This window comes from Canis lupus, chromosome 7 (assembly GCF_011100685.1).
Source record: "Canis lupus familiaris isolate Mischka breed German Shepherd chromosome 7, alternate assembly UU_Cfam_GSD_1.0, whole genome shotgun sequence".
In the NCBI taxonomy this organism is placed as follows: domain Eukaryota; kingdom Metazoa; phylum Chordata; class Mammalia; order Carnivora; family Canidae; genus Canis; species Canis lupus.
Window position 1 is genome coordinate 24799100 of NC_049228.1, and position 14109 is coordinate 24813208.

Sequence of the window (14109 nt, forward strand, 5' to 3'; positions counted from 1 at the left end):
CAAAAGAGATTTTGACTGCAACTACCAAAGTAATATTTGCAACTACTGCCCTTTTGGCTCTCTGATAGAAGTTTGAGCACACGCTGTCTGTAGTTTATAAAATTGAACTTCTACTTTTCAAGCTTACGCTGTTTTATATCTATCTGATACAGAGCATTTTTTCATTGCATGGACTCCAAAAATTAATATGCATTACCATCTTAGCACAGTACCAGCACAGAATAAGAACTCAACTATCTATAATGTTACTTGTTAAAATTCTATTACATCAACCCTAGGTAACCAATTAAATATTCTTGTGATATATAATTTTGATATGACATATTTTCTTAAGTTTTCACTTCACATATTTATTCTAACAAGAATAAACTTGTATTACATTCTTCCAATTTAACAAGGGGACAAGCATTGACCCATGAATAGTGGATGCAGTCAGCCAATGGGGTGGGGAGTGATGAAAAGCAGCAGCACACTGATTTCACTTGTGAAGTCTCCTTGCACAATCTAAGGTAAGTCACTAACTGGCAGCTCAATCACTACATTAGCCAACTCTATACTGCCCTCTCTTCTATCCTGCTCAGGCTATCTTCAGACATCTTCTTCCTTGTGAACTTTTCCCTCGCCTACCTGAGCTGTGACCATCTCTTTTGTATTCCATATACCTGATTAAGATACCTATTATAATCTGTATCATAATATACTCAATCTATCTGTGCACAGACCTATCTTAACCTAGGCTACACTCATCAAGGGTATGAATGCATTTCATCTACATAGCCCTAGAAACCACAGAAAGCCTGGCCCGTAAAAGCTGCCCAATAAAGAGTTACTGGATGAATAAATGAATTAATAGGTGAATGAGACTAATACTTGCCTTGCAGTCTTGATTATAACAGACGGTCATTAGGAATGGTTTTTAGAGAACATCATTTGACTTTATGGTATACTTGAATATGCATAATCACTAAATAATAAATCATAATCCCTAGAAAGTCAAGTTTTAGGATTCAAATATTCCATGACATTCACCAACCAGAAAAAAAAAAACATGAAAGACAAGTCTGCACTTCATATTTCTAAAAAGGTTCCTTCTCAGTTTTGTCAGCTGTTATTCACATCACGTGCTCTTGTGAAAATTATGTGACTGGAAGTACTCTAACACACGTATTAACAAAGAAATATGGGACGTCTGAATGGCTCAGCAGTTGAGCGTCTGCCTTTGGCTCAGGTTGTGATTCCGGGGTTCTGGGATCGAGTTCCACATCGGGCTCCCCACAGGGAGCCTGCTTCTCCCTCTGCCTATGTTTCTGCCTCTATGTGTATGTCTCTCATGAATAAATAAATAAAAACTTTTTTTAAAAAAAAGTATAAATATAGGGACACCTGGGTGGCTCAGCAGTTAGGCATCTGCCTTCAGCTCAGAGCATGATCCTGGAGTTCTGGGATGGAGTCCCATGTCGGGCTCCCTGCATGGAGACTGCTTTTCTCTCTGCCTGTGTTTCTGCTTCTCTCTCTGTGTCTCATTAATAAATAAATAAAATCTTTTTTAAAAATAATTAAAAAGATAAAGTAGAAATATAAACTGACACCAATATCCTTACTCCTGCTATCATGTTCATGATGTAATATCATATTGGTAAAAATAGTGCTTATCTTGAATACTTACTATATGCCAAGCACATTATCATCATATTTAATTCCTATAACAATTCCAGTAGGTATTCCCATTATCCTTGCTTTATAAATGATGAAACTGAGGCTTAGAAAGTTGGAATAACTTTTCAAGATCATATATTAATATGTGGAAGGGGTGAGACTCAAATCTAGATCAATCTAGTATATACAGCGTATAGGTTTATTGATATAAGAAAAGATACATTTGGAAAAACCAAGAATTCAAGTGGTGGGGAGAAATGGCTTGTGATGATGTTATTTCTGAAAGCTTATCAATTAAAAAACTTGTTTTTATTTTAACAGTGCAAAATATGAATGTTATAAATTAGATCACTTCTACAAAAGAGCACAGAACCATGATCCAATATTTACCATAATAATCAGCAGATTTTATGGATAAATTATACCAGACATGTCATGTAATTACTGAAATTACATATACAGGGGTGCCTGGTTAGGCATCTGACTCTTGGTTTCAGCTCAGGTCATGATCTCAGGGTTGTGAGACAGAGCCCTGCATTGGGCTCCACGCTCAGCACGAAGTATGCTTAAGATTCTCTCTTCCTCTCTTTCCCTCTCTGCCCCTCCCCCAGATCATCTAAAACAAACTAATTAATTAATTAATTAATTAATTAATTAATTAAGAAATTACACATACAGTTCTGTAAAACAACATAAAATTCAAGTTGCCCCCAAACACACCAAACTTCCCCCATGTCAAATGGTTGCTAATATGTGAAAGTGTAATCATTACTGAATGGCTCCTCGAGCTAGATATTAAGATTGAATCCTCAGTTCAGGTGCTTTAAATTCTGTCTGAGATCCCATAGGGGAAATAGGGTCACAATCCTCTACTGTCTTTTCAGATCACCTCAAAATTATGAAGAATGCTAATTTCATAGGAATAACAAGAAATAACAACTGCAAGCAATAAAGAACTTAAGATTTCAGGAATATGTGGTACAAGTCTGCCACTGATCCCAAAACAGTGCTGATGCCCTCAGCCTTTAGTAGAAGTCATGCAGCAGCAGACAATGGCTGAAACCTCAGGCCACCTTAGGTCAGTCTGTGTAGTGGTGCCTGGGTGGCTCAGTCAGTTGAGCAACTGACTTTGTTCGGCTCAGATCATAACCTCAGGGTTCTGGGATCGTCTGCATTGGGCTACAAGTTCAGCAGGGAGTCTGCTTCTCTGTCTCCCTCTCCTTCATCTCTCTCACCCCACTAGTGTTCTCTCTCTCTCAAATAAGTAAATATTTTTTTAAAAAAAGGATAGACTGTGTAACATCTTAGAAGTTAGATGTTTTAGAACTGTTCTAGCACTGATTCTATAAAGTACTGCTTAGATGTTTTCTACCACTCGTAGGGTTTATACATGTTTCCCGATATAAACTGAGTAATAAATAAACCAAATTATAAATTTCATTTCCATACAATGAACAGTATAAAGCAAAGAAAAGGGATAGTACTGCTTTTATTTCTTTAGCCTTTTACTGTCTTATTATCTTTATTTCTTTAGCCTTTATTATCTTTATTAACAATGAGAAAAATACAGAAGTTTTTCCTTCCAAAGGATCTTTAAAAGACAAAATGTAGGAATACCCTATCCCTTTCATTTCTCTTTTAAAGAGTTTTCTACTTTATGGTATCAAAAATTGATTCTGCTATTTAGTGATTATATCTCTTTTTCCTCAATGGTAAAAATGAGAATTACAACACTGAAGTGGTCAGGCTGACATGGGAAGAACATAAGACAGCACTAGACATAATGCCCATAACTCCATAATACCCATGCACTCCAGTAATTCCCTCAGCAAGTGTTTTCTACCATTAGCTAGAGAGAAGTACTAGTGTTGAATGCTAAGATTACAGCAGTAAGCAATATCCAGACACAATCCTCGCTGAGAATTTATAGTCTAGATCTCCCTTGAGTCACACTGCACTTCCCACAACCTAACCATGGCAGGACCTTTGACAACTCTGTGTCTTTATGCTTGGCACTGCCTTAGCCTAAATATATCCTCCTATTTGTTGCTCCTAGACAAAGTTGGCTGCTCCACTCTGCTCCCTTAATTCTTCGCTCATAATTTATCACGGCACTTATCATGTTATCATCGTATCTCTACTTTCTTGACTGCCTCCCCCCATTGGACTGTTAACTCCTACAAGGCTAGGTATAAGTGTTACTCTCTTTACACCTCTAAGTACCTAACATAGTGTCACACATAAAAGACATCTTAATGTTTGATCATTAAAGAATGAATTAGTTACACAAATAGATAACAGAGTATTACACATGTTGTTTTCCTTTTTTCTCTTCTTTTCTCAGTTGGATGTCCTGAAACCTGCATAGACCTCAAGAACCCATAGTAATCTCCATTTTTCCCATAGTACTTTTCTGTGCCACTCATTTAAGCATACACTGCTTTATAATTTTCCTCATTCCCTAATGTTTACCATGTATGTATTAGGTATGCTCTGAGTGCTTTATGTGAATTATCTAACTGAATCCTCCCAACAATTCCATAAGATACAGATTAAGACCATTATACAAATGAGGGAATTGAGAGTGAAGATAGTTGAGGAACTTGTCCAAGGTTACAAACCTAGTAGGCAGCAGAACTTGAAATCTGAACCCAAGGTCTCCCTCCACAGTGAGAGCCAACATTTCCTCCAAAGGAGGAGCTACCACTTTTACAAAGACAAGTTGTATCTGAAAACTCCTTTTGATGCTAGCAATGGAGTCAACATAACTCTCCATAATTTAGATCTAACACCTTTATTAACTGGTCCTGCTTGTCTTTGGCATCAGATTATGGTTATCAGTTAGCCTGCAACCTTTGTCCTGGTTCATCTTCTGTTGAATCTAGTCTAAAGCTTTTCATCCTTTTAGAATTTTTGGTCCCATTACATTTCCTACCAGTCAAAAAGATTTATAAAGCTTTATTTTCTGTAAATTACATTATAAAAACAAGAGCAGAGAGTATGATTATTCCACACTGTACTCCCAACCTCTTCTCTATTCAATATTACTCTCTAGCCTTGAGCTACAAGATTCAGGGTGATTCAATCTACACACCCCACTGCCATTGCAAAACTATGCCAGTAATTCCTAGTGATTCCTACTCTACTCTTTGGAAAAAAACAATGGAAGCTAGTATACCAAGACCTGATGCTCAAATTAACCCAATGCTTACAGCTGTCTCCAACTAGATAAGACTCCTGGGAAAAAGATGCTGCTTCATACTTAACTTTACACACGCCTTAACACAACATAAGGCTTATAGTTTAGGGGAAGAAAAAAAATATATATATAACTATGGCAGGTGAGAAACCTGAATTCTGAAAATTATAAAACACCAATGAAAGAAATTCAAGATGAGGCAAAAAAAAGACATTCCATATTTCCAGGTTAGAAGAACAAATATTGTTAAAACGTCTACTCTACCCAAAGTCAGCTACACATTTAATGCAATCCTTATCAAAATACCAATAGCATTTTTCACAGAACTGAAACAAACAATCCTAAAATTTGTATGGAAACACAGTACATCTCGAATTGCCAAAGGAATCTTGAAAAAGAAAACAAAACTGGAGGTATCACAGTTCCAGATTTCAAGTAATATTACAAAGGAGTAGTAATTAAAACAGTATGGTATGACATAAAAATAGACACAGATCAGTGGGACAGAAAAGAAAACCCAGAGGTGGGATGCCTCAGTGGTTTAGCAGTTTAGCATCTGCCTTTGGCTCAGAGCATGATCCCAGAGTTCTGGGATTGAGTCCGCATCGGGCTCCCTGCGAGGAGCCTGCTTCTCCCTCTGCTTATGTCTCTGACTTCTCTCTGATGTCTCTCATGAATAAATAAATAAAATCTTTAAAAAAATTTAATGAAAAAGAAAGAAAACCCAGAAGTAAATGCACAAGTATATGGTCAATAAGGAGGAATAAATACACAATGGGAAAAAAGATGGTCTCTTCAACAAATGGTATAGGGAATATTGGACAGCAACATGAAAAAGAATGAAACTGAACCACTTTCTTTCACAAAATAAGCACAATATACAAAAGTAAACTCTAAATGGACTAAAGACCTAAATGTGACACCTGAAACCATAAAAATCTTTGAAGAGAACACAGGCAGTAATTTCTCTGACATTGAACATAGCAACATTTTTCTAGATATGTCTCCTGAGGCAAGGAAAATAAAAACAAAAATACCATATTGGGACTATATCAAAATAAAAAGCTTCTGCAAGGTGAAGGAACAATCACCGAAACTGAAAGGCAATCTACAGAATGAGAGAAGAGATTTGCAAATGACATATCCAATAAAGGGTTACTATCCAAAATGTATAAAGAAATGATATAAGTCAACACCCAAAAAATAAATAATTCAATTAAAAATGAGAAGACATGAATAGACATTTCTCCAAAGAAATACATACAGACAGCCAGTAGACACATGAAAAGATGATCAACATCACTTATCATCAGGGAAATGCAAAGCAAAACTACAATGAGGTAGCACCTCACACCTGTCAAAAAGCTAAAATCATCAACACAAGAAACAAAAGATGTTGTTGAGGATGTGGAGAAAAAGAAACTCTCTTGCACTGTTGGTGGGAATGCATACTGGTGTGGCCACTGTGTAAAACAGTATGGAGGTTCCTCAGAAAGTTAAAAATAGAACTCCTCTATGATCCAGGAGTCACACTACTGGGTATTTACTCAAAAAATACAAAAACACTAATTCAAAGGGTTACATGTACCCCCATGTTTACTGCAGCATCATTTACAATAGCTGAACAACAGAAGCAGGCGAAGTGTCCATCAACAGATAAAGAAAGAAGATATGGGGGGGATATATATTTAGCCATAAAAAAGAATGAAATCTTGCATTTTCAACGACATGGATAGTGTTAGACAGTATAATGCTAAGTGCTGAAACAGATACTATCCAATAAAACCACACTAGGATAGCCTCCTCATCTGAGGCAATGTTTGATGTGGTAGTATAATGGAGTCACAAAATCAAATACATTTGAGGGCCATTCAAGGATTATAATATGTGAAGAACAGAAAATAAATAATGAATAGTAAGTCTATGGTCAAACAGAAAGTACAAGCTTGAATCACATACATATACTATTCTTTGATGTACTGATGGTTACACAAAGCATGTTATAGCTAGATTCAGTCTGCTGGCTATAAGCCACCATACCTGAAAAGAATGCTTCAGAATGTGATTTGTTGCTTCTAATTCTGGACTATTACACCACTACTAAAGAATAAATGATAAACAGACTACTTTTTCTTTCTTTCTTTTCTTTCACTTTCTTCTTAAAGATTTTATTTTTAAGCAACCCGTATACCCAACATGGGGCTCAAAGTCACAACCCCAAGATCAAGGGTTGCATGCTCCACCAACCAAGCCAGTGAGGCGCCCCAACAGACTACTTTTTCATAAAAGCCAAATCTTAGGTAAGTTTTCTGTAAATACTTCACATTCCTTCCCTACATAATCATAGGTCTTTGGTAGGGTTTTTATAAAGTAACTATTTGTTCAAGATGAACCATTTTGTTAACTGATATGGAATATTGCCATTTCCTTGATAAGACATGAAAAATTAACTAGACCAAAAGAAGACACTACCAACTGCTGACCCATGACCAACAACTACCAAATACTAGAAGCACTTCTTACTGGGTGTTCATGTTCTTTCTACCAAGCAGCTTGTAAACTTATATGTATTCACCACCAAAGTACATACACACACTCTTGGCTACAGGCACTTGCTATCTAATTTCTACCCTTAAACATAGAAAACGGACAAAACTATTTTTTAAGATACTGACATTCATGTTTTATTATCTTTTATTAGAAGGAAGACAAGGAAACTAAATATACTATTGTATACTCTCACAGAAATGTTATAACTTGAGAGCTTGAATAAAGGAACATTATCAGAGCCACACATTTCTATACTGTTTGTATGAAAATGTTGTTTTTGATAAACTACACAATTTTTTAACAATAGGAATTGAAACATCATGTAATCATCAATGTATAAACTGAATGTGAAAATATTTATGATATTTTCTTAAATTCTACATTGTTAGTCAATCTCGAGTAGCAATTTTTAAACATTTGCCATTCTAAAATAAACTATGAAACTTAATTTTTATAATAAATTATTCCATAACAGATCTCAACTTTTGCCTCTATTAACAGGCAACTGTAGCAGAGAAAGGTAGGTGTCTACCCAATATTTACTTTCTCTTTTCATCCTTGTTAATAAGCCCATATTTCAGTGGGTAGAGAAGAGAAGCAATGTGCCCATCTTAAAAATAAAAATATAAAAAATTCCCAACTTTCCAGGAAGATACTAGCCACATAACAGAATTCTGGCCAAAAAGATTTAGTAAAAGTTATTGTTTAAGATTTAAGAGAAAGCCCTTTAAAAGGGCAACAGACAGGACACCAGGGTGGCTCCAACTGTTGAGCATCTGACTCTTGGTTTCGGCTCAGGTTGTGATCTCGTGGGTCTTGATCTCATGGGTCATGACAGCGAGTTCCAGGTCAGGCTCTACACTCAGTGCAGAGTCTGCTTGGGATTCTTTTCCTCTTTTTCTCCATTCCCTTCTGCCCCTACGCCTGCTCATGTGCATGTGGTCTCTCTCTCTAAAATAAATAAATGGATCTTTAAAAAGAAAAAGGCAACAGAATTGGTACAGCTATGCCAAAAAGAGGCCTAGCCTCAGTACAGGCTTATGGGAGATAACCTCTGAACTCCTGGAATGTTCCAAACGACAGGAAAGTCTTTTTTTCATTCATGGTGGGCACCTCAACCATATCTGATAGGTTATGCTGAGGAGGCAACTCCTGGTAGGCCTTGACAAGTTTATGTTAAAAAGAAGACTCAGCATGAAGGCTAGCCAAGCCAAAAAAAAACCAACCATGTGATTAGAGATGTTGATCCAGACGATATCAGCCCAACTTCAGGGGAGGGGAGAAGAGAGCTAAACATTGAGTTCAACCAGATGAGTGATGATTCAATCAATCATGCCAATGTAATGAAACCCCAATACAAATTCTGGAATCCACAGCTTGGTGAGCTTCCTGCGTTGGTGATTTTCTAAGTGTGTACTACTATACATTGATCCAGGAAGGATAATGTGTCCCTGAGGATGATGCAAGATTCATATCTAAAACCCTCTCAGTCTCAGATTCTGCCCTATATATCCTTTCCTTTGACTGGTTCTACACACCTATAATCATGAGTATAACATTTTGCTATACTCCTAGAAGGTATCTACAGGGACCTTCAAGTTTGTAGATAAGCTAGTATGACATAGGAGTGGCTCTGGGGACCCATAAACTTGCAGGTGGTGTCAGAAGTTCTGTGCAGACTTGCAATCTGGAGGACTGATGCCTTAAAGTTCAGTTTGACTGACTGTCTCTGTCTTCCTTCTTTTCTGAATACAACACCAGACGCAGAGCAGCCATCTTGTGCCAACAAGCTGACAAGCATGTGCCAAGTACATCAGACAAGAGTTCAGTCAGGGAAAGAGAACCTGCTCTAAGTATTTCAAAAGAGATTTAACTTAAGAATTTAGGTTCTTAAGCACTGGAAGAGCTAGAAGAGCAGAAGATGGGGACACGACTGCAAGCTTTTAAGTTTGCTGTAACTATAGTCCAGAGAATGAGGGGATTACTCTTGCTCCTCAAGTTAGGAAACTGCAGGAAACAGAAACTACAGAACAAAGGTAGGTGATTCAGAATGGAATGCCTAAAGGCAGATGCAAAGCCTCACAACTGGAAAAGCCCAGGCATCTGTTTACTACTGCCATAAAAAAATAATACGGGTCTTGTCTCCCTCCAGTCTTCACATGCAGTAAGTAAATCACAGCCAAATCCCAAAGTAAAAGAGAGTCTGAAAATATTCTATTCAATGAAAACATTTTTTGTCATTCTGTCTCTTGATCTTAAACTCCTTCCTGCAATTGTATACTCTAAATTACCATGGTGCTTGGTACATATGGGAAGGCTTTTATCATATATATGACATACACTGTACTGTTGGGAGTTCATAAATAACATTGTGAAGACTATTCTTTATTTTTCTCCCAAAGTCTGAAATCCTAAAAGGTATGAATTTTAGAAGCCTCTTAGTAGAGAAAGGGATATAGCAGTAGCTGCTATTCTATAAACAGCCATCAAAAGTATACAGTTTGTTATTTATATAAAAAAATGATCTGACACCCAGAGTTATGGTCTCTGGACACTTTTTCTCAGATACTCCCATTAATAAAAACTTTTCTGGGCATAAACTTCCAATACATGTATATTTATTTTATTAATTTTTCTTATGTAAAAGTGCTACTATACTAATAGATCCTATAAAGCATAGACATAGATAGGATATAAATAAGATAAAAACAATGAAAAACTTATGCTGTACAAAAATATTCAATATTGAATGAATCATTTAAAAATATTTTATTTTGTGCAATTTTTCTATTGAAATAAACTTCACATAACATAAAATTCACTATTCTAGAGTATACAATTCAGTGTTTTTTAGTATATTCACAATATTATATAATCATCACCACTATGAAATTCCAGAACATTTCCATCACCCCAAAAAGCAACCCTGTATCTGTTAGCAGTCACTCCCAATTCTATCCTCCAGCCATCAGCAGCCATTAATTTACTTTCTGCCTCTATGCATTTGCCTATTCTAAACATTTCATGTAAACAGGATCATACAATATGAGTTATTTTAAAATGTTCATTTAGCAGTTTATGAAACAATTTGAAACTTATTTCAAAATCAGTTTTCTTGATTCACGGTTTTAATCATTATCAATATCTGAAAAAGACTTATAGAAATCCAGAGACCCAAATAGGGGAGCATCATTTTTTTTTTTTCAGTCCCATCCATCAATCACTTTATTGAAATCTGGTTAAGAAATCATTTTCTCAAATGAAATTTTTTTTCTTAAAAAAAAAAAGATTTTATTTTTTTAAGTAATCTCTGTACCCAATATGGGGCTCAAGCTCATAACCCCAAGATCAAGAGTCACATGTTCTACTGAGTCAGCCAAGCACCCATTCAAATGAATTCTTATCAGTAAACCAGAAAGTGTTTTATTTTTATATTTTTAACAATCAGTCCCAAATTTTCTGTAATTACTTGTACAAGTTTTAAACATATTTGAAATTTTGGATTCCAGGTTTTTAAGTTAAGAAGATGCAAGTGTTTTATAATAACACATGTAGCATTCAGTGTGACAAAATCACGTAGTGATGTTTAAATTACCAAACATTTCAGGTGTCCTTCTCTATAACATGAGTTTACTTCCAGAAGTAGTTGCTTTGCCATCCCTTATCAGAACATTAATTCTTACTTGAAGGGACAGACTAGTATGTTTTGGGGTTTGTTTGTTTAGTATCTTGATATATAACATCCTGTGATAACAATCTCTTTAAATCACTTATATACCCTGTGGTATTAAAGGTAAAACTAGACAATTTTTAAACTCATGTAATTGAGTATGCAAATTGCAAGAAAATTCTAATATTATGAAAGTACATACATGAGTAGGAACACCACGGTTATTCTTTCCTAAGGTGTGGCAAGCCCCTTCTTGCCTCAGATCACTCTTGAATCACATGGGACAAGTGGTCATTGGACCCAACAACGTACTGAGACCTCAGTACCATGGCACAGCAAATACTAGTATAACTCAATATCCTTTGTGTTGCAATTTTAAAAATACAAGTGGAACTTTAGATATATACACACACATATGTGGATACACACAAGTGGATCACTGCAGAAAACACTAATCATAAAAAATTATAAACTTTTTTTAAAGAAAATCTGAATTTAGCAGTGGGTAAATTTAGGTAATCAGAAAATATTTGTGGAAGGGAAGTAGGCACAGAGAGAAAGAAGAGGAGAAAGAATTAGAGGGGCTAAAGACTGAAAAGTTGATAAATCCTGAGGAACAAAGTCTTGGTTATCAAAAAATCTCATTTATGAATAGAGATTTTTAAATCCATGACTTAGAGTATGTTACAAAATTAAGAGGCAAGACCTAGGAGGAGACGCTAGGCCTGAGGATTACCCTTATATATGCTCTGCAATCATTTCTTTGGACATAAGCACAGGTATTTACATTGGAACCAGGGGCTCCTGACAGAATAAGAGTCTGAACAACTATCTACATCATTTACATGTATGGTTACATAAGCACAGAGGGCCTTTTAATTTCATTTTAAGTTAATCTGATTTTAAAATTATACTAGAGTACAATTATATGGTATACAAATATAACTGTATATAAATCTTATACAATAAGGTTAATTGAAAACGCCTGAAATATAAATATCTTTCACTTCAACAACAAAAAAAATGAAAGTGAAGTCACTGTTTTATACTATCCAACAAGTGCTCAGAACAAAAGGCAGAACCATTCACTGCACAACACCAACAGTTTTTAAAGAAGTTTAAAACATTTATGACTTATTGCAGCTATGAAAACAGTATTTAATATGCTGTCCAATGAGAAGAATATGAAAAAAGCTTCCTACCTTTGTGATAAGAAGGCGATATCTATCCAGCATTGCCTGGTTGTCATGGCAACCTGCTAATAACTGCCATACCTCTGCCCTCAGTGCTTCAGGGACTCCACTCTTCACTAGAGTGGACAGCCCCTTTGGTCGTGCACCAAGGTTACTGTGCCTAAGAAAACAAGAAAACAAACCATTCATACTCCCTTCACCACTACTGAACTGCTGCTGTTATGGAAAGCACATTAATAAATTTACATAAAAATGTAAGCCTGGGTTGAGGGAAAAACTGGGGAGGAGAGCATGAGATACAACAGTAGCTCGGTGATATCCTGGAACTTATGAACTTATTCATCATAATGAGTGCGTTAATTATATATTTCTTGGAAGCATTTCAAGGCGTAAAAAGAACCATCTGAATCCCCTGACATGAACATAGGACAAGCTGGTTAATGACATGAGAATGATAAGGAATAGGGGAATGGGAAGCTGAAAGTGGATCACAGACTTATCATGTCTTGACTATACCCCTACATCCTGACCCAAAGTACTCCCTTAAATGAAGGACCTAGACCTTTCCCTCAAAACTTATACAACATATACAATTCCACTTTTCTAGGAAAATAGCACAGACTTATTAACCATACCCATTTCCAAGGTTGTTTAGAAATAAAACACAGGCAAGTATTTTTTGCCATTAAGTCAATGATGACATGGTAAGTATATGACTACAATAATCTGCACAACTTAACAAGAAGTTGACTTGCAGTTCCCAGTCTTGTGAGTATAAATTCCATTCCTCAACATTTTCCTGGTGCCTAACTTGAACCTGGGAGCTGTCTTTTATGTCTCTTTGCTCAGATTTTACGTCTACTTGTATTTGTTACCCAGTTTTATACGCTTAGAGCTGACCCTGGTATTACCACCTGGACTCCAAACATTGATGATGTACTCTGGTTTGATCCAACATTCAGGCTTTGGTTTCCAGATTTAGCCCTAAAAGTCAGAGAATCAATATGTCTATTTTCTAAAATTGCCCTCTCATCTACTTCATCAACTTTCTCTAGCTTATATACACTCTTCCATCTCCAGCCCAGATCTCAGTTTTGGCAGACCTTTCTTCTGAAAATATGTTCCATTCCTTTCCCATTCAGTCATCATCTGGCCATTTTGGAAGAACTGTTGTACTTTCCATAACTCAAAAGCTCAAGTAAACTCATCCCATTAATATTTTTTAAAAAACCATCAAGTTTTTATCTATTCTACTTTCTTTCAGCCTCAACTTTTATATTGTTGAGTTAGAGAATCTAAACTGCCCATACTGATTAGCTTGGAGTAAAATTAAATAAAAGGAGGGAGGTCTTATGTGATTTAAGATGCTGTTGCACATTAGGGACCAAAGTTATGCTGGTAAGTGAAAAAAAGCAAGTTTCAAAACAGCATATATGGTATAATTTTAAATATACATTCTCTCTCCCTCTCTCAAAATTTTATATATAGTATTATTTTAAATACATATTCATTCTCTTTCTCCTTCCCTCTCTTGCTCCTCTTTTTCTCTAACACATACTATTTTGAAACCTGATTTCAACCTGCATAGGAAAAGAATACAGAAGAATATACTCCAAAATATGTGTGTAATAGAATTAAGAGGAAAATAATTTCTTTTATTTTCCTATGCTGTTTGAAATATTTACAATGATTTACAACTTAAATTTACAATTAATTTACAACTTAAATTCTTTTATAATCACACACCAAAAAAGTCATTTCAATTCTTTAAATTTCTTTCATGTTTTTAAAGTATAAGTTTAATTTGTAAAAATAAAGCTAAATATGCTTCACAAAATGTG

At 35.6% G+C, this 14109-nt stretch overlaps 1 protein-coding gene across 4 annotated transcripts in view; it reads right to left on the reverse strand.

Annotated features, from left to right (window-relative positions):
* Window positions 1–14109, reverse strand: part of RABGAP1L (RAB GTPase activating protein 1 like) — a 744356-nt gene that overhangs the window by 512261 nt on the left and 217986 nt on the right. For all 4 annotated transcript variants that reach the window (XM_038542444.1, XM_038542442.1, XM_038542443.1 and 1 more), the window contains one exon: window positions 12278–12428. In XM_038542444.1, the coding sequence (XP_038398372.1) occupies window positions 12278–12428 (151 nt within the window). The remainder of the gene's footprint in view (window positions 1–12277; window positions 12429–14109) is intronic.